Source organism: Molothrus aeneus, chromosome 16 (assembly GCF_037042795.1).
Source record: "Molothrus aeneus isolate 106 chromosome 16, BPBGC_Maene_1.0, whole genome shotgun sequence".
In the NCBI taxonomy this organism is placed as follows: Eukaryota; Metazoa; Chordata; class Aves; order Passeriformes; family Icteridae; genus Molothrus; species Molothrus aeneus.
The window spans coordinates 14,603,167-14,624,844 of NC_089661.1; the positions used below are offsets into that span (position 1 = coordinate 14,603,167).

The following is a 21,678-nucleotide window of genomic DNA, read 5'->3' on the forward strand; positions in this document are numbered from 1 at the left end:
CACTTTTCCAGGTTGTTCTCAGCATTCCTGAAGGCAGCGGCGCCCTTGAACCCCGAGGTGCAGCTCCCTCCATGTGCCCCATCCCCATTTCTCTGGCTGGGAATGTTCTCCGGGAATGCTCCCGGCTCTGTAACCTGATCCTGCCCCACCTGTCCCCTCCAGAACCCGGCTCCAGCTTTTTTTAGCCATTCCAAAGCCTCCCAGTGACCCCTTCCTGTTTAAGCTCCACACAAATCACGTTTTTTGGGAAGATTCCCACCTGCTCTGGGCCAGGGGGCTGGGATAGCTCCGATTCCCAAAAATATCTGGAGTGGCTGGCAGCTCCTGGAAAATCTGGGTGGGAAAGGGAGATCCCCAGGGGGGTTCATTGGATGGAATGGGAATTTTGGGTGCCTCATCCAAAGGCAGCTCCGTTCCCAGAGCGTCCCATTGGATTGGCCTCGAGGAGCTGCTGGAAATTGGACTCTGGAGCTGGAATTTCACAGGAGGAGAATTCCCAAACCAGCAAACACAGGAAAAGAGGGATATGGGAATTGGAGGGCACGGAACGAGACCATCCCCTCTTCCCACCAAATCAATCCCAGTGGGAGCAAGGACAACTTCCCCAGGAAAAACAACCAAAGAGCCCCATCCAAGGAGGGTACATCGGAAAGATCCAAGGATTTTGGGAGCATTCCCAGTTCCCATCCCTCCCTTCCATAAATCCTAAGAAAAACCAAACACCCTTCTTCCTGGTTTATGGATTTGTGCTTCGGGAAGGACAGGAAGAGAACCTAAACCCACAGCCCGAAATTCCCTCTGTGGGGTCTTTTTCCTCTGTGGAATCTTTTCCCTCTGGGAAAATCTCCCAGGAATTCCAGCCCTCACTGCCCTGATCCAGCCGTGCTCCTCCTCCAGTCCCCTCATCCAGCTGCTTCCCAGGTGTCCCATTCCATGGAATTTTTCCCAAGTTTCCTGCTTTCCAGGTGCCTCTGGTCCAACACACCCACTCTTCCTGAAAAATTTAATTCAAGGATTTGATTTCGGAGACTGGGAAAATGGGAATAAATCCCAGCAAGGAGCTCATCCCTCCTGCTGCCATCCAAGCACACCAGCACTGAAATCCTGGGAATTCTATGGAATTCCTGCTTGGCTGTTAACAACCCATCCCCATTTCTAGCTGATGTTTTGTTGGATGGGGAAGTTTGGGAAAGGAAGGTGCTCTGCTGGGAATTCCCAAAAGGAAAATCCAAGCCCAGCCTGAGCACACCTGAACCCTCTCCCAAAACACCTGCCCTGGAATTCTCCACCTGCCAGAGGAGATTTTGGGAATGCCAAACCCAGAGACTCCCCCAAACCCAAAGGAAATGACCTTTCCTCCCACAGACTCCCAAAGTTTCCCATCACAAGCACCTGGATTAGGGAATAAATCCATCCTGACTCACTCCTGCCTGTGACAACACAGTGCCCTCCCCGAGGCCAGCTCCATCCCATTTTTCTTATGGAATTACCGTTCTGTGGAATATTTAAGCATCAACTCCTCCTTTCCACCCTTGCACGTCCAAGTTCCCCCCTCAGGGCTGGAAATCCCAGTTGCAGTTGCCCCAAATCCCTTTTTTCCAGCATCCAGGCTCTGGGGAATGCTGGAATGAGCACCCAGGATGGCACTGGTGATGTTAGGCCTGGCTTAACCAGCAAGAAGCACTTTAGGAAGAGGAATTTAAGCCCAGATTCACTGCAAGCAGAGACTTCACCCAACAAGAGCAGAACCAAGAAATCAGCTGGGGCCAAGGAGCTCCATTTTCCAGAGAAAAGAAATAGGGAAAGGGATTTTCCCTGACTAAATCCAATCCTTAATGAATCCCTGTATGTTTTGAGGGATCACTACAGGACCAAAGTTGGTCAACATTTTGTGCAAAACAAAAACAGTCCCAAATCCATAAAAACTGTGGGATTTTCCCTCTGATCATTCCTGCAGCTCCCAGCCCGGGGCAGCATTCCCGGGAGGAATGTGCAATTCCTGCTGGGGAGAACCAGGGGTTTGTGTGGGGAGCTGAGGCGGATCAATAATCAGCTTATTAATAAATAATGGGCTTAATAAATTAATAAATAACGGGGAGAGAGGCAGGCAGGGATGGGGGGCAGGGAAAAGCAGGAATTCTCCACACAATGCCCGTGCTAAAAGCTCACTTCCCAAAGATTCCGGGCACAAACTGACAACTCTCGCTCGCACCCAGCATTCCGGGGAAAATTCCATCTCCTGGATGTCACGAGCCAGAGGAAAACGCTGCTGGATGATTATTTAACATTCCTAAAGCCGGGAAAGGACACCGGGAACGGCGGAGATTTAAGGGATTCACTGTTCCCTTCCTTCCCTGCAAGTTGCAGCAGAACAAAAGCGGAGGGGACTTTTCGGGAATGTGCCTTTCCCAAAGCAACTCCAGCTCCATTTTTCCCCGTCGGGAAAGCTCCCGTGCACTCGCGGCTCTTATATAAACAGCGGAGGGGCTGATCCCCCCTCGGCAATCCAATAAAACCAAGGTCGCCTTTGGAATTGCGAGGATTCCCATCCCGGCGAGCCGCGAGCGGAGTTGAGGGATTTTTTTTATTTTTTTTCCCGCTGGGAATTTCGGGGGCCGCGGCTCCGCACCCCCCGAGCGGCTCCGTCCTGCCCGTCCCGGACACTCGCACGGAGCCGCTGCGGGACCTTGGCGTGTCCCCAGCACGGGGGACACGGGGGACACTGGGGACACGGTCCCTGCGTGTCCCGCTGCCACAAATCCCCCTCGTTCCCCCTCTCCGAGCCGGCACTGGGGACACACCGAGGACACGCCGGTGGCTCCGTGGCATCCCCGGGCGCTGCCGGCAGCGGGGACGTGCAGCTCCGCCGGGATGCTCCGGCCACGGGGAGGGTCCCGGCGGTGTCGCGGTGTCCCGGGGGGTGTCCCGAGGGAAAGGATATGGGTTACAGACCAGCCTGAGGCACCAGCTGCGCGGGCGGGTGGTTTGCTTGAGGCAGAAGAAGGCGGTGGGTGCCAGCGCCGGGTACGGCACCTGCTCCTCCTCCTCGGAGCCCAGCTCGGCGGGCGGCTCTCGGCCGGGGGAGCCGCTGCCGGAGCCGGAGCCGCTGCCGGAGCCGCTGCCGGCATCCTCGGGCGGCTGCTCGGCGGGGCGGCGCGGCGCTGGCAGCGCCGTGATGGGCACCCGCACCTCGGCCGGGCGCGGCGGCTCGCGGCTCTCGCCGGCGCTCATGGTCGCGGCCAGCGGCACCTGCGGGGCGAGGGCAGCGGGGTCAGGGCCGGGCCGCCTCCGCCGCTGCTGCTGCCGGGGATGCTCCGCCGGGTCCCGGCGCTCCAGCCACAACAAAGGCGGGCGGGGGGAGGTCGAGCCTCCGCCCGGGCGCGGCCGCTCCCGCCCCCCACGGCGAGCTGGGGGTGCCCCCCACCCTTCGGGGAGCCCTGGAGGAGCCTCCTGGCGTTGGATTTTGGGGGATGGCGGATTCTTGGGGGGTTTCCTACCTCAGTTGGGCGGAGCGCGGTGTCCCCAGGGGCATAGCCGTGCCTTGCAGCTCACATGGGACCGGCGACAATCGCGGCTCCGGGGGGTGGCCGAGCCCCCTCCCAGGCACGGTGGCACCCCCAAAATCCAGTGGGGGGGGGGGGGGTGGGAAGGGAGGGGTTGGGGCTCGGCGTGCGGCGCCCGCCCGCGGGGATGGAGGAAGGCTGGGGAGAGGAGGAGGAGGAGGAAGAGCAGCAGGAGGAGGAGAAGGTGGCGGGGGCCCTTCCCGAGCCTCTCCCGACGGTAAATCCCAAGGAGCGAGGAGGAGGCAGCTCCGCCGAGCTTCGCCCGTGCCCAACAGGAAACTTCGGATTTACCGGGGGAGGAGGGAGAGCGAGGGGAGGGGAGAGCGGGGGCGGCGGGGGCGGGGGCCGGGAGGAGCCGGGGCAGCCCCGCATCGCCCCCTCCCCCGCCTTTGTTCGGGCTCCGCGCGGCGCTGCGGGACGGGAGGGCACCCATGGGTGGGGGGCAGCGAGCCGGGGACCCTCCCAAAGCATCCCCGGGCGGGCGGAGAGGATTTGGAGAGGGAGGTGCGGGTTTGGTTCCGCTCCATCCCGCGAGGGCTGCGCGGCTCCGGCACCTCCAAAGGGGGGGGGAGATCCCAAAAAGAGAGGGATGCGCCCCGAAAAAGGGAGATGGAGCCCCCAAAAGGGGGATCGCCTCTCCTGGCACTCCCCCAGCCCCTGGCTGAGCACAGATTGGAGGTAGGAGCGGTTTAATAACTGAGCTCGGCTCTAAGCTCGCAGCTCAGCTGCTCCAGGGTTTAACTCCCAAGAAACTCCCAGGGATCCCAAGAAAAAGCTCAGGGAAAGTCCTCACAGGCTCCAGCCCTTCAACTCCGCCCGGGAAGTTTTATTCATTTGAATTCCTTGGAATTCCGTGAATTCTCTCAGGCTGGGCGTGCGGGAACGGGACTGAAATCCGGGAGTGGATGGGTTCCCGTCCCCTGGAATGTTTTCGGGAGTGCGAGCTCATTATCCAACAGCACATTCCATTTGCAAATGCAGCTCCCGATGTTCTTCCCAGTTAATAACTGGGAATTGATTGGGAAGAGAGGTCAGGCGGCTTTCAAAGCACCCAGAGCTGAGCCTAATGGGGCTCCTAAAGAGCCGGGATGTAGCGGTGATCCCGGGGTTTTATGGGATGGTGCCAGGTTGGGATGAACAAGGTGTGGTGATTTTAGTGTGGGATACAAAGGGAAAAGCCCCACCAGGCAGGGGAGAGAGGAATGGAAAAGACCTCGAGGATGGAATCCAAGCATTCCCAAAAATTGATCAGGATGATCCAACCTGTCTGCAGGGCTGCTTGTGGGAATGCCACGGGGATAGGAGGGATATGGGATGATGGATTGGGATGAGGCACATGGAAAAATCCAAAGGGAATCACCAGGATCTCCTTCAAGTTGAATTCTGCTTGAATTCCTTCCCTGGGGTTGAATTCCCTCTGTTTCCTGCCCTTTTGGCCAATGTTTTCCATTAAAACCAGGGTAAGTTTGTGGGAATTCTGAAGGATGTGGGGTTTCCAGTTCAAATGGGGGTCTCAGTCACTTTGTTTCCCAAGCTTTTGGGGTTCCTGACTCTGGGAAAGAGAATTCCAGAATGATGAGGAGGATCCTTGCTCTGGCCACATCCCTGGAATTGTTCAAGGACGGGGCTTGGAGCATCTTGGAATAGTGGAAGATGTCCATGTGGAAAAAAAATCGACTTTGATTCCAACTCCATGGAATTAACCCTGGAATAAACAGAGCAAGATCTGCCCTGCTCCTCCCAATTCCTTGTGGGATCCTCAGGAATTGTGGGAGGGAATAAATCCTCATGCCAGGAAAGGGATGGATTTGGGGATGGATCCAGCATTCTCGGGAGCATCCCGCTCTCCTGACACCCGGCTGCAAAGCTGGAAATTTTACTGCCTGCCTTTGGGATGGGGTCGAGGCATCACTTGGGCCCCTCCTTCTCCCCATTCCCATTTGACTCCACCTCCTGTTTCCCTATAGAAGTCATCGTCCTGAGCTGGGGAATTCCAGAGTGGGAAACTCCAGAAGAGCTCCACCAACTCCCAACCACATCTTCCCTCTGGGATTTAGGATTTGTCCTGATTAGCTGGGAGAAAAGTGTGGAAACTCCAGTACAATCCCTGCTTTGCACCTTCCCTTTCCTTTTCCTTTCCCCTTGCTGGCACCAAATCCCAAATCCAAGGGAACAAAATCATTGGAATTGCTGCTAATTCCTGAAATGAATTATCCGGGATGCTGATGGAGAGCTGGATGTGTTGGGGGACTTCATCCAGCCAAGGATCCAGCAAGAAAATGTCATGATGAATAAATTCGGGATGTTTTAGGAGGAATCATTGAATTTGGGATCTGCGGATCCTCCCAGTCCCGTTTCCATCCCAGAAATTGTTTGGCTTTTCCCTTCCAGCCTCAAAGTCAAATCCAAGATCAGGGAGTGCATCCAGAGGGGAATTTGCCCCCCTGCTGAAGTTTGGGATGGAGCAGGGAATGTTCTGGCTGAGGATGGATCAGGAAGGAGAAATCCCATTCCAAAAGTGCCAGGGAACAACAGCCAGGATTTGCTCCTGCTCTGGGAGTCTCATCCGGCTCTTTCCATGATTTTTTTTATGGCTCACTCCCGGCTCCTTTAATGTTCCACTGGTTTTATTGGGATTTATGACATTCCCACCCGGGCTGGGAGGGAACAGCCAGGGATTGATGATCCTTAATCACATCCCAAACTCCTGGAAGTTCTGAGGGATTGAGATCCCTGGGAAGGAGCATCCAGGGATTTCTGATCCATAATCCCATCCCAAACTCCTGGAAGTTCTGAGGGATTGAGATCCCTGGGAAGGAGCATCCAGGGAATTTCTGATCCATAATCCCATCCCAAACTCCTGGAAGTTCTGGTGGATCTCAGATCCCATTCCCGACCCTTTCCAGCCTCGGGAATGTCGCTTCCTGCCTCCATTTGTCCTCTTGGAAAAGGGGTTCGGGAAGAGCTGGGAGCAGGATCCCATCTCCATCGATTGTGTGCCCTCTGCTGGCAGCCTCTTTTCCAGGGAAAAACGGGAAAATCCCGCCGGGAAGGATTTGGGGGCTGCCCTTCAAATACGGGAAAATCCTTGGATAGGATCTGATCCTCACGGGAATTTCCTTCTGCTCTTCCAGGAGCAGGGAATGAGCTCCTGGATTTCCTTTGGAGCCGGCTGGATCCTGTAGGAGCTCCTGAATCCCGGGGATCCAAATCCCTGGAATTCTCTGCTTCTAAGAGCCCTCAGTGTCACCCGATCCCTGAAATAAATGAGGAAAAAGCAAGGATTTATGGAATTTATCCTGGCTGATATCCAAGTTCAGCGGGAGAGCCACGGCAGGAAGTCCCTGTTTTCCAGAGAAACTGGGATGCCCCATCCCTGGAAAAATCCCAGGCTGGGTTGAACGGGATTTGGAGCAACCTGGAATTTGGAATGGGATCAGCTTTATCCCTTTTCCACCCAAACCATTCTGGGATTTTGTGAAACACGGGAAAACCAGGAGAGGGAAATTTGAAGGCAATACAGGTGTTTTCCAGAAAATCCATATTTAAGGGAATTTTGGATATTGGGATTAACCAGAATCAATCCACCTGCACTTCCTAAATGTTTCCTACAAAGTTCCTTCCCTCATGCAAACTTTGCATTCCCGAAATTCAGGTCGGCACCTCCAATTCCCAGAATTCCACTTCCAAGCCATGATTATTTTTTGGGAAGCTCAGCACTTCTCCGATCGGAATGTTCGGCCCAGAATGAGGTCAGGGAACCTTTGGGCCAGGTTAAAAACCTTGGAAAAGTTGGAGTTTATTCCTGATAATCCTCAGGGATGAGTTCAGGGAGGAATTCACCTCCTTGGGCCAGGGGGGAATAAAGTAATTTAATTTCTCTTTGTTATCCAGGAGATTCCTTGGCCTCCTGGCCTGGATGTTCATTTTTTGGGGATAACAAGGAAGGAATGAAGCCAGAAAAAAGGGAAATAATCTTTTCCACAGATAATTGGGATGAGCTCCTTATCTGGCCTCTAAAAACCTGGAGCAGGAGGGGTCAAATGAACCCAAATGATTTGGTGATCCCGAAAAATGAGGTGAGAGCTCCGGAAGCTCTGCTCTTGGCCAAAATTATCCTGGTTTTTTTTTGGGGATAAAAATGAGGAGAAGCAGCCCCAGCTCTGAGGGCCCCTGGAATTCTGGGTGCAGAGGGGCTGCAGAGCCGGGAATTCCCTCACAAATCCACAAAAAACCAGGAAAACCGGGAGCCTCCAGCTCACATGGGGATGAAATCCCAGCTGATCCCAACTCCAGAAGACAAAACAAAACATTTCCCGTTCCAGAGCTTTCCCTGGGTGCTCCAGAGCCTGAGGGAAGGACACCCCCGAGGATCCCAGCTCATCACAGCAAATCCAGCTGGAAGATTCCGGAAAATTCCCCCTGGAGCATCTCCCATCCCTGGAGCTCTCACTGGCCTCATCCCTGTGCTGCTCCGGCCTAAAATATTCATGGGAGGCCTCTAAAAGCCTGGCTTAGCCTCTAAAAGCCTGGTTTAGCCTCTAAGGCCTGGCTTTGGCTCTTAGGCCTGGCTTTGGCTCTAAAAGCCCAGCTTTGTAAAGCCCAGCTTTGGCTCTAAAAGCCTGGATAAGAACAAATTTTTGGGAATGATCCAGAGGCTGAAAGGAGCCTCCCCATAGGGAGTTTTAGCCAGGGAGAAGTGGGATAATGGGGTTAATGTGGGATTGGGAAAGGCAGGGATGAGCTCCCTCCAGGGCCTGGGAGCTCTCTCCATTCCCATCCCACATTCCAAGGACAATTCAGGAATTTTCTTTTTATCTCCTTTGCTTTCTTCCTCTTCTCAATGTCCAGCCTAGTCTCCATCCCAAATTTTCTCAGGAGCAGCATTTTCCATGATTTTCCCTAAAGTCCCAGCATTCCCAAAGAATCCGTGGCTGCCTCATCCTGGGAATGTCCAAGGCCCGGCTGGATGGGGCTTGGAGCAGCCTGGAATTGTGGAAGGTGTTGGGATGGAGCTGAGCTTTCCATCCCAAACCATTCCCTAATTCCAAAGGCTCAGGATTGCCCTGCAAGGGGCTTTCATTCCAGCAGGATTCCCAGGGAAAGCTGGAGCAGCTTCCCAAGATTCCAGGCTCTCCTTGGGCTTCATTCCTGGTTTATTTCCTGTTTAAAGGGGATTTTTGGGATATTTTAGCTCCAATAAATCCATCTGGTGTATCCCAAAGGAGATAAGGAATAACAAAACTCCCAATCCAGTTTTATCATTACTCCTGGTTTATGGTTAAATCCATGGATTTCTTTTGGAATTCTCCCTGGACAGAGAATTCCCAAATTTGCCCAGCCCTGAGCTGCCACTGGCGTTTGGGAATCATCTCCAAAAATCCAGATTATTTGACTTTTTGAGGATCAGTTATGGAATATTTTTGTCGATTCCCATTCCCACTCATCCCACTTCATTCCAGAAAACCCCTTCCCATTTTCTCCTGTAATTCCAACCCTTCAGGATCCACAACAGCTCCAACTTGGGAATTTTGCCTTTTTTACTCTTTTTAATTGGATTTTCCTGCTGCATTCCCTGATTTTCCCTCTTCCATGAGCTTTGCTGCTGGAAGGGAATCCCTGCTCCACTCAGGAATTCCTGAATTCCCACCTCGGGGCTGGAATTCCTGTTGCCCATGGCAACCTCTCATTGCCGATGGAAATCCTCCTTAAAATTCCTTTTTCCTCCCAAATCCAGCAATTCTATATTTTTCCCAAGAAGAAAATCAGGATTTTTATGGATTCTTGACCTCCAAGCTCCTCTTATTCCCACTTTTTTTTCCTTAATTTTCTTTCATTTATCCCCTAAAATTCCTTTAGTTTCCAATGAACTCCTTGTGCCACTGATGAACCCACAGCAAAATGATTCAAAACCCTCTGGAATCTTGGAAAATCACCTGAAAGTGCCTGAACTGGGAGCAGCTGCCTGGAATTGTGCTCCACTCCCAAATTTTCCTATTTATCCACGCATTCCATGCAGGAAAAATAAAGGTGCTGGAGGGGTTTCCCTCAGGATTCCCTCCCTGGGTTTTTCCCGTTTTGTTTTTTTTTTTTAAGGAATGCCGACTTGAAACTCGTGGAGTGTGAAATCCTGGCTGGGCGTTTCCATGGGAACCAGGCGGGTTTTCCTGCCGAGGATTCCCGCTGACCTCACTCCCGCTCGATTCTCTCCCACTCCCGGTTTTCCCTCGGTTTCAATTCCCGGTGTTTCGCTCTCCTGGATTTCCCTCTTTCCATTTCAAGGATGGAGAATTCCCGGCATTAAAAAAAGTGGGATAAAACCACCTAAGGCCGTTTTTTGTTTTTTTTTTTCCCCAGGAAAATCCCCTCAGCTGGGTGGGAATGATTGAAATGTCCAGGAAAGATGGAGAGGGAATATTCCCAAGGGTATGGAATGATGGGGAAAGGGGGAATAGCTTCCAGCTGCCAGAGGGCAGGGATAAATGGGATATTGGGAAGGAATTCCTGGCTGGGAGGGGCTGGGATGGAATTCCCAGAGAAGCTGTGGAATTCCTGGATCCCTGGAAGTGTCCAAAGAAAGGCTGGATGAGGACTGGGATAATGGGAAGCGTTGGGGTTGGAATGGGATGAACTTTGAGATCCCTTCCCAATCCAAACTATTCCAGGAGCAATCCGGGATCATCCTGGCCTGACCATTCCAGAGTCTATCCCACACAAAAGTGGGATTTTAGGATAAAAAAAAAAGATGGAAATGGGATAAATGATCCGTCCTGGGAATGATCTGAGCAGCAGGAGCCTCCAGGTTCCTCCTGGAATGGGGAAGCTTTTCCAGGAGGCTCCTCTTGTACTCCAGATTATCCCAGGAGAAAAAGAATTCCTCTTTTTTTTTTCCATAAAAATGTTTTCCAGGCTGGGATGGAAGAATTCCAGTGTCCTCATCCATAGCAGGGCTGCAAAGGGATCCTCCATAAAATCCCATTAATCTGAACAAATTCCATGAAGGAAATTCCCTTCTCCCACATTTCCAGCGGTGCTTTCCCTTCCTCCAGCAGGAACAAAGGGATCAAAAGCTCCTGCAGGAAGAGCTATCCTGAAAAGTCATGGAAAGGGCACATTAATAAGGGATGAGCCAGGAGGAGGCAGAAATGCGGGAAGAGCAGCAGAGCCTCATTATCCCAGATCCCAAAATTCCTCAGGAGGCTCCAGCAGAGCTGAGCCAGTGAATATTTTATAGGGAAGCTCCCGTTCCCTTCCTGCTTTTCCGTGTGGCCTCTCCCGAAAGAGCGATTTGCTTTGGAAAACAAGGAACGTTCCCTGAGCGGAAAACAAGGAATGTTCCCCGAGTGGAAAACAAACAAGGAATCCCACAAAACTCCAGGCACAGCGCTGGGATCAGAGCCAGCAACACCTGGAATATTCAAAATCCCCCCCTTGCTTCCCCAAATCCCAGCACATCCGACTTTTCCTTTTATCCCGGAGAATCCCCTGCTCCAAACACCGGGAATAAAATCCCTGTGTTCGAATTCCCCTTCCAGCCTGGATAAAAATCCCTCCCAGTGGCACAGCCACATTCCCTAATCCCAAAATTCCCTTGGATGTGCCTCCCCCAACCTCCCGTCCCCCCACATCGGGAGCATTCCAGCCAGCCTGGAATGTTGGGATTGGGATCGCTCCAGGTTTTTATCCCTGCTCCAGACGGGGAATTGGAGCTGCGTGGGCGAGCGGCTCCTGCACGGCGGCAGCGCCGCAGGCACACGGAGGAATGTGTGCCGGGAAAAGCGGGAATGGGGGAACACCGGGAATGGGGGAACACCGGGAATGGGGGCACTTGTATCCCTCTCCCCTCCCCAGGAGGATCCATCCATCCCTGATCCTTTTATTAGGCTGGAAAACTGGGAAAGACGGGAGGGGCGGGCTCTTTTCCTTTTCCTTGAGCTGTCCCAGGCATGATTTTTGCATCCCTCATCCACCCTTCCCAAACTGGTGCCAGCATCCCAAAAAATCCTCTATCCCTCTTTTCCATGAAGGAGTTAAATAAATGACATCAGCACTTCCCTACACAGTAAAACTCAGAAATTCCTCTATCCCTCTTTTCCATGAAGGAGTTAAATAAATGACATCAGCACTTCCCTACACAGTAAATCCCAGAAATTCTGTCAGACCCCATTTATTCTCTGAAAAGATCCTAAACCCGGAACAGACCTGGGATTATTTGCAGGGATTATTCCAAGAGCTAATCGGCTCCAGTGCGGAGCGTGGGGAGGATTGGGAGCAAACAGGATTGGAGGCTGGAATTCTCCCAGCACTCTTGTAATCCAGCAGGGATATCCATAATCCTTCCCAAAATTGCCCTCAAAGCTCTGAGGTGCTGGGAGAAGATGCAATCTGAACAATAATTCCCTCCAAATCCTGATTTTCTTGGTACATCCCCGGTTTTCCAAAATGGGAGTGATTCCCCTCTGCAGGAATGGGGAGGTGGTTTTAAAATCCACCTGGAGTGTGGGATTCCCTATGGAACTCTGTGGGAATTCTGCCCACACCTGCCAAGTTCATCCTGAAGTTCTGCCAGCTGGAAAAAGCACCTTCCCCAAGCCAGAGAATTCCACAAATCTCATCAAGATCCACATCTCCTCCAGGAGTGCCAAACTTCCCTTCCTCTTTTATTCCCCTTTTCCCTTTTCCCCAACAGGACGAGAGTCACAGGAAAGGCCTCAACAATGAATATTTGGGAATAAAAGCAGAACAAAGAGCACAAATGTGTTCAACCGAGCAGCCTAAACCCAGTGGGGGCTCTCTGGAATTTTCTGTGAGGAACCAGAGGGGTTGGAACTGGGATGAAATCCTGTCACCCCTCAGCCTCCTTTTTTTCCAGGCTAAACAACCCCAGGTCCCTCAGCTGTTCTTCCACATGTTGGCATTCCAAGCCCTTCATCGTGTTGCTCTCATCTGGACATGTTCAATCTCAACGTCTTTCCTACGGTTCCATGAGGGCCGCCCCGGCCGCCATGACACCTCCCTCAGGCACCTTCCCGCCATTTCCCGTCACCATGGCAACGAGCCGCCCTCACCATGGCCATCCTAGGCCCTTGGAAAGGGCAAGGCCCAGACCCCCAGCCCACGGGGGAGAAAAAGGCTCTGAACTGCCCATCCTGGGTTCTTCTGGAAGATTCCAGAAAGCTGAGTGGGCTCTGGCTTCTCCATGTTGCGTGTCCTAAAGAAATGGAGAGAAGAAATTTTGTGTGAGCTCTGCTGGCACAATCCCTCCGGGCACAGGGCAAGGTCTTTGCGTGCTGAGGCTTTGCTGTGGCCAAGGAAAGCTCCTGGCTCAGGGTCACCTTTGCTGCTCAGCCAGACACCCCAGGTGCCCCAGCCACAGGAAATTGCTGGATCCGGGCGGTGCCGGTGCTGGCAAATGCCAGACCTGGGTGGTGCAGGCGCCAGCAATTTGCTGGATCTGGAGTCCTGGCACCGGCAAATTACCAGACCTGGGCGGTGTCGGGAAATTGCCGGATTTCGCCTTTCCGTGCCAGCAAATTGCTGGACTTAGGCTGTGCTGGCACAGAGAAATTTCTGGATCTGGGCTCTGGCGGTGGCAGCAAACACCAGATTTCAGGCTCCAGGTGCTGCTAAGCACCAAATCTGAACCCCTCCTTTTCCTTCCTGGAACGAGATGCCCTCACCTTCCCAGAACCCCTGGCATTTCCCCTCAGCCCTCCGCAGCTCGCGGCCTTTCCAATTTAACTGCAGCCGCCTTCCCGTTACCACGGCAACGAGCCGCGTGGGGGCGGGCGCAGACAGCTCATTCACCAATCAGCGCGGCGCTCAAGGCGGACCCTCTTTTTGATTGGTGTACGCTGCTGTCCATCAACCCGCGGGCCCGCCCTGTCGTTGGTTGCCGCGGTGAGGCGAGGACGCTCGGGCGGGAGCGGCGAGCGGCGGAGGCTCCGCCATGGCGCAGCCCGACGAGCCGCACCCGCCGGTCGTTCCCTCCTGCCCGCTGCCCAGCAAGACCTGCGATGTGGTCCTCACCGAGAGGCCGCGCTCCTGCTGCGGCATGGCCGTGGCCGGCTTGCGCACCGCCAAGTACCATCTGCCCGAGTGGCACCGCCGCAACGCGGGCGTCTGCTACGAGGCGTACACGGCGGGCGAGCAGGCGGAGCGCGGCCGCGCCGAGGCCAAGCACCTGGTCAAGCATGCGGCCGCCAGCGCGCAGCGAGCCCAGGGCTACTCCAAGGCCACGCTGGGCCAGCGGCTGCAGGACATCCACTTCTGGAGGGTGGAGCTGCAGAAGGAGATCATGGAGCTGGACGCCGAGACCAACCTGCTGGCGGCCCAGAAGCTGCGGCTGGAGCGGGCGCTCGATGCCACCGAGGTGCCCTACTCGGTTGTCATCGATAACCTGGAGTGCCGGGAGCGGCGGCAGCCCCCGGACCTGGTGATCGATGAGGTGGAGAAGCAGCTGATGAAGGTGAGCAGCACCTGGGCTTGGTGACAGCCCCGGCGCTGCTGCTCTGGTGGTAACAGGGGGCAATAATTCTAATAATCTCGCATGGTTTAACCTCTTCAGTACTATTCTGCTTAGCCAACACCAACTATGAACGAACTCACAGCCAAATCCTCCTACTTACACGAGGCCTTCAGCCCCTTCTACCACTCATAGCCACCTGATGACTCCTAGCTAACCTAACAAACCTAACTAACCTAGCCCTCCCTCCAACAACAAACCTCATAGCAGAACTAACGATTGTAATCGCACTTTTCAACTGATCCGCCTTCACAATTATCCTAACAGGAGCCACAAAAATCCTACTTACCCCCTCATACACCCTATACATGCTCATAATGACACAACGAGGCACTCTCCCATCCCACATTACATCAGTCCAAAACTCCTCCACACATGAGAACATCTTCTCATAGCCCTACATATAATCCCCATAATGCTCCTAATCCTCAAACTTGAACTAATCTCCGGTATCCCCATATGCAAGGATAGTTTCGACCAAAACATGAGGCCGTGACTCTAAAAATAGAAGTTAAACCCTTCTTACAGCGCTGGAATGAGGAGCAGCAGTGAAGAGGGGAAGCTGCGGATGCTGGAAGGGTCTCGTGCGAGTCGGGGTCTGGTGCTCCTTCCTGCACTCCAGGTGTCACTCTGAGGAATTTTTCGAGTCCTTGCTATGTTTAAAAAGTGTTCAAATCACTTTGGGAAGTGATTAAATCACTTTGGAAGTGTGGCTGGAGGAGAGCAAATCCCTCCCTCAGCCCGGACCCCAACAAAACCGACCCAGAGTTTTCCTGCACCAACACAAACTCCTATTCTGGCATAAATTCCTTCTCTACTCGCCTTGAAATCCCCTCCTCTCTGACTTTAAAAGTCCGCAATCCAGAAGTTGAGGAACATTAGGATATTCCTTGGTTGTTCCCATGCTCAAATTGTCCAGATTTTGGCAGTTTCTGTCATTAATTCTTCCCGAGTTTTGCCAAGGTGATGATCCAACCCTGTCATCGAGATTCCTGTCAAATTCCAGTGTCATTCTTGTGCTGGATGTTACAAAATACACATTTTCCATCCTGGAATTACACCTATTCCAATATCCCATAAATTATTTAATGATTATTCACCTGCAGCCTCCCATCAGAGTCGATTCATGATCAGTTACTCATTAAACCAGAGGATTAATATTTGAAAAGTATGGATCAGACTGAAATGTTTAAACCCAGTGGGGTTTTGGGGATTATCCTGGGAAGAACCAGGAATTTCTTGATCCCTTTGGATCCTTCCCAACTCAGGATATTCTAGGATTCCACATAGAGGGCATGGTAGGATTTAGGAATATTTTGAATGGGAATTTGGTGTAATTTCTGATTTATAATCAATATTTAAGAGGTTTTACCAGTTAAAAATATAAACAGGGAAGAGTTGGGGTAGGATATTTCCGTGTGGGAATTGTTACCATTTTTAGGCTGGAAAAGACTTGAGAGCTCATCAAGTCCATGGTTCCAGGCATGGGAATATTCCCTGATTTTTCCCTATCTCAAAACTGAGCAGGGAATTCATTTATTCCATTTAATCTGATGGGAACATGGAATCCTGGAATGGTTTGGGATGGATGGGACCTTAAAAATCATTGATTCTCACTTCTTCCCACTATTCCCACCCTCTCCCACTATCCCAGGTTTCTCCAAGCCCCTTCCAACCTGGCCTTGGACATTCCAGGGATGGAGCAGCCACAGTTTCTCTGGGAATCTGTGCCAGGGAAGAATTCCTTCCATAACAGGATAACACTCAGACTTTTTCATGGAATCCACAGAATTCCAAGTTTTACCATAACAAAAGTGAGAGTAGATAAGGAAATTTAAGGATTTATCCCCAAGTTGCTCCTCAGGATTGTGTTTCCTGCTGTGGATCCGTGGAATTGTCCCTGTTTTTCTTTAGGAAGCCGATCTGATCCGGGATATCCGTGATCTTCTGAAAAGAACCATCATCCAAGCTGCCACCCAGATAAGGTAAAACATTTCCCAGGATTCTTCAGCCAAATAATTCCTGGGATAAAGGTGGACACAGATCTCAGCCAGGCCAGGCTTACAAGCTGAGGGAATTCCGTGTAAACCCGGATTTTCAGGTAGATTTAGATTTTCCTGCTTTCCACAACTGTGTTGGATTTGTTTTCCAACACTAAATTCCACTTCTATAAAAATATTCTCTGGATATCTTCTTGGGAATATCTTTGTATTATTAAAGGGCTTTTTGGGATCAAAGGCGCTTTCCAAGAGGAATTTTTTTTGCCACCAGAGGTCAGTGTGGACTTTAAATCTGGAATTTCTGTGCCAGGCCAGGTGTTCCTTGCCATTCCAAAGGATTATTTCCTTGGAATTTCTAACAAACCCTTTGGAAAGATGTTATTGTATCCTAAATTCCATCAATACAAAGGAATCATGCTGGAAACTTCATATTTTAGTTAAGAAAAATCCTTCAATCTGCTCCTGTTCTACCTGATAAAAGAAATACTGTTTTTTAAAAAATGGCTGTAAATGCCAATTAATATTAAGTAGCTCTGTTATATTAATTAGAGCATGAGAGGAGCCTAATGAATTTAATTTGGGGATTTTAATTGTTTTAAGATCATTTTAGCCCCATTTTAGTTAAGTTCAGTCCCATTTTATTCCCCTTTTCCAAGAGAATTCCCAATTCCTTGGCTGAGAGTGACACCTGCTGTTATCAGCTGATAACAACCCACAGGCTTTTGTAAGTAGAAGCATTATATAACTGAGCGATGTGTGACTCTAATTAACAACAAAGCAGCAATTTTAATCTGAATATCATTAAAGATTATCCAGTTCCATGGGCAGGGACCTTCCACAATCCCAGGGTGCTCCAACCTGGCCTTGGACACTTCAAGGATCCAGGATCAGCCACAGCTTCTTCAGGAATTCTATTCCAGAGCCTCCCTACCCTCACACTGGAATTTTTTCCCAAAATCTCATCTCAGTCAGGCTCCTCTTCTAGGCACCCTCACAATGGAATTTTTTCCCAAAATCCCAGGCACCCTCACACTGGAATTTTTTCCCAAAATCCCATCTCAGTCAGGCTCCTCTTCCAGGAGATGGCGGTGGGAAGGGAGAGTTTGGGACTTTCCAGCCCGCAAGGAATTTCACGGTCTTGTTTCCCTGTAGAACACAAAGGGAGGAGCTGTGCTTCCCAAAGAGGGATAGATTGGGAATTCTCTTGCTTCCAGCTGAGCCGTGATCCCAACTTTTCCAGGTCCAACCGGATCCAGAAGGAGAACTGCGAGCTGGACTGGTCGGATAAGGTGGAGACGTACAACATCGACGACAAATGCGTCGGCTACTGCACCGACAGCACCGACGTCCAGTACCACCCCAGCTCCGTCAAGTTCGAGGAGAAGTGAGTAATTCCCAGGATCTCACACCTGGAACGCCCAATCCCAGCTGGGACTGGCTGTGGAAAGAGCTTCAAGGCAGCCCCATGGATGGAAAGGCTGTGCTGGATGTTCTGCGTAGAATGTTTGGGTTGGAAGTTCCCGGAAGTTCATCCGGTTCCAATCCCAACACCTTCCACCATCCCAGGCTGCTCTAACTCCATCCTTGGGTTCTTCCAAGGGATGGGGCAGCCACAGCTTCTCTGGGAATTCTATTTCAGCCCCTGCCCACCCTCTCAGGGAATTCCTTCCCAATATCCCATCTATCCCATCTCATCTCTCCGTGTGAAGCCATTCCCTGTGTCCTGTCCCTCCATCCCTTGTCCCCAGTCCAGCTCTCCTGGAGCCCCTTCAGGCTCTGGAAGGGGCTCTGAGCTCTCCCTGGAGCCTTCTCCTCTCCAGCCTGTCAAGATCTTTGGTTTTTTTTTTTTTTTATTTCCAGCCTGTAAATCCTGGATATATTCCCGAGTTTATTTGCCATGACTGAACTGGACAAAAAAATGTGCGTGAATGTTTTGAGCAGCCTTAGCTCAAGATGGAGCACTTGGACTGATTTTATTTTAGGCTTCAGTTCCCTCTGAAGCCACAGGAGCGAGAGATTATTAATTTGGGGATTTTTTATTAATTGGAGAATTTTTTATTTATTGGAGAATTTTTATAGATTTATTAGAAGTTTTTCTTGAGTTATTCAAGAATTTTTATAAATTAATTCAAGGATTTTAATTGATTCATTAAAATATTTTATTAATTTATCCAAGATTTTTAATTAATTTATTTGAGGATTTTAACTGATTTATTCAAGGATTTTAACTGATTTATTCAAGGCTTTTTATTACTTTATTTGAGGATTTTTATTGATCTATTAAAGGATTTTTCTTACTTTATTCAAGAATTTTTATTAATTTATTAGAGGATTTTTATTGATTTATTAGAAGATTTTTCTTAATTTATTCAAGAATTTTCATTAATTTATTGGAGGATTTTATTAATTTATTAAAGGATTTTCATTAATTTATTAGAATATTCTATTAATTTATCCCAGAATTTTTATTAATTTATTTGAAAATTTTTATTAACTCCTTAAAGGATTAATCCCGTTCCTCACGAGAAACCCACACCACAAGCAAGATCTGAACCAACCAAAAACCAACCCCACTTTCCCAGGGTCAGAACCCCTTTCTTAAAGCCCAAACTCCCAATTTACCCCATTCCTTGTTCTTCCAGCGCCTCCACACCGAAGTCCTGGGCCCAGTTCAGCCACGACAACATTTCCAGGGCAGAACAGGAGAAATTGGCGTCGGTGCAGCTCCGGTCCCTGATCAACAACATCATCCACGACGCGTCCGAGGACCTGCGCATGCAGCGGGCGGCGGTCAACGAGGCCTTTGACAGCCACTGCAGGGAGCTGGACGATGCCAAACTGCGCCTGGAGAACCACCTGCAGCAGGTCCGGGGCTCTTCGTGGAGGTCTGGCATCGTCAAACCAAAAAAAAAATGGTTTCATCCGCATAGGAGTGAAATATTTTGGTGTCACATTAGGATACGGGGAGAGGTTTTGGGGTTTTGTTGCGGTCTCGGCGGTTTTTGTTGGGATGGAGTTCAGTTAAACACTTTAATCCTGATTTAAACCCTTTAAACCTGAATTAAACACTTTAAACCTGAATGAAACCCTAAAACTGGCTGATCAGGCAGCTCTGGTTGAGCCAGGATTCCCGGATTTTTCTGGGATGGCAGCAAAGTCAACCTGGCAGTTGACTTCAGCCTCCTCCAACATGGAGCAATTCCTTCTTTTGTGGATTTTACTGGATTTTATGTGGAATTCTGTGCTCTTTAAAAGTTATTTACTGGGTTTTTTTTAAATGAAGTCCTGCTCCTTCTTTAAAAACTTTGGGAGTAAAGATTTTCCTCATCTCTGGACTGAGGTCATTGGAAATGTGGGAAAAAAGTCATTCCTTAGCCCCTGGTGGCAATTCCTGGGATGGGGATGTGTTGTCATCCCACAGAACACATGAAAGAGGTTTTGAGGGAATATTTCCAACTTCTTTTTAGACTGAAAATGGGATTTTCAGCATAATAATAAAAATAAAAAGGTCAAAACCACTACAGTACTTTTATTTTTTCTGTGAACAAGGGGTGGCTTTGGGACTTTCCCCTTTTCCAATATGGAGTAACTCCTTTTTTCTCTTTTAGCCATTGGCAAGTGTGAAAAAAGTATTAATTGCTTAGGATCTGGGAATGACAGCTGGATATCTTTATTTTTTGCATGTGTATCAATGGTTATGAAGGGAACAATTTTAGGATTTCCTGTCTTTTCCATTTTCTTGAGAAAACCAGGTATTTCCAAGCTGATCAGCAGCTCTCCTTCAAAATAAATTGATTTTTTTCTTGGATTTCTAGTTAAAATTTACAATTCAAAGCACTCCATGGATGTGGGATGTGTTTTCATCCCATGAGAGAGGTTTGGGATCTCTCCCATGGTTTTGGGACATGGGAGAAGCTGCAGAATATTTTCTGTTTTATTTAAATGAAAGCTGTGATTCTCAGTGTAATATTAAAAATAAACAGGTCAAACCCACCTTAATTCTTGCATTTAATCTTAAATAAAATAAAATTATTTGTATTATCATCGAAAATGAAAATTATTCTCGTTGTACTTCATTCCCCAGACTGGTGGTGAAAACTTTAATGCTTCACCATGAACAGATATTTTTGGGGCTGATATTCATCATTGTTTGAAGGTTTTTTTTCCCTTGGATTTTCTCTCCAGATCCTGAAGGATATTGGGGATGAGGAAGCCAACATTGTGAACCTGAAAAAAGCCATCAGGGACAAGGAAGCTTTCCTGAAGGTGGCTCACACCAGGCTCTACGACAGATCCTCCAGGCCCAACGTCGAGCTCTGCAGGGATGAGCCCCAGTTCAGGTCAGTAAATCAGCACCAAATTAGGCAATTAACCCCAGCTTAGGTCATTAATCAACTCCCCCAAGGCTTCTGTTCAATCCCAAAGTGATCCCATTTGGGGCAGTTTAAAAAAATTTTTTACCTCACAACTTTTAATTTTTTCCATCATGACTTTTAATTTTTTTACTCAAAGTCAGAAATTACTTCTCAGTTCTGTAGTTGATCTTTATCCCAAATCAAATATTTTCTTGGATTTTTTCTGAGGCTTTTTCCAGATGAATTTTAGATTCTGTAGTTGATCATTCTCCCAAATCCAATCTTGGATTTCTCTGAAGTTTTTTCCTGATAAATTTTTGATTCTGTAATTGATCTTTACCCCAAATCCAATCTTTTCTTGGACTTCTCTGAGGCCTTTTCCTGATGAATTTTAGATTCTGTAGTTGCTCCTTACCCCAAATCCAATCTCTTGGATCACCATCCCCTGATTTTTCATGCCTTAACCCAACTCCTTGCAGGTTGGTGAACGAAGTGGAGGAGCTCACAGTATTCCTGGAGGCCCTGAAGAGAAAACTGATGGAGTCAGAGCAGAACCTGAAGAATTTGGAGGAGACCAGGATGAAGCTGGAGAAGGAGATTGCTGTGAAAGCCAACAGCATTTTTATTGACCGGCAGAAGTGCATGGGCTACCGAGTTCGCTACCCCGTGGACCTGGAGGTGGCGAGTTACAAACAGTGATTTCTGTACCAGCCTGGAAAAACCAGGAGAAAAACTATTCCTTCTTTTCTGTTCAGCCATTGGCAAGTGTGGAAAAAAAAATCTGTGAGCTTTCATATGAAATAAATTGAGAAATTATACATTAAAATGTTGCGTTCACTTGGTTTTCTTCTACTTGGGATAAAATCCTTTCCTTTCCTTTCCTTTCCTTTCCTTTCCTTTCCTTTCCTTTCCTTTCCTTTCCTTTCCTTTCCTTTCCTTTCCTTTCCTTTCCTTTCCTTTCCTTTCCTTTCCTTTCCTTTCCTTTCCTTTCCTTTCCTTTCCTTTCCTTTCCTTTCCTTTCCTTTCCTTTCCTTTCCTTTCCTTTTTTTACCAGCTTAAAATCAATTTATTCCATCTGCAATCTATAGCATGTGTGCCTATTTTGGGGGATTTCATCCTAATAATTAAATAGGAGTGAACATTTATTAGGAATAATAATGAATAGGAGTGAATATTTCTTAGGAATAATGACAATATCCAGGTGAAAATAACATATTTATAGCTTGAAATGAGAG

At 49.4% G+C, this 21,678-nt stretch overlaps 1 protein-coding gene across 1 annotated transcript; it reads left to right on the forward strand.

The window, feature by feature from the left end:
• Positions 1–13,512: 13,512 nt before the first annotated feature.
• Positions 13,513–21,256, forward strand: TEKT4 (tektin 4). Its single transcript, XM_066560983.1, has 6 exons — positions 13,513–14,031; positions 16,003–16,073; positions 17,329–17,472; positions 18,731–18,953; positions 20,274–20,428; positions 20,923–21,256. Exons 1-6 carry the CDS (start codon positions 13,513–13,515, stop codon positions 21,140–21,142), a joined length of 1,332 nt encoding a protein of 443 aa, XP_066417080.1. The 3' UTR covers positions 21,143–21,256.
• The last annotated feature ends 422 nt before the right edge of the window (positions 21,257–21,678 follow it).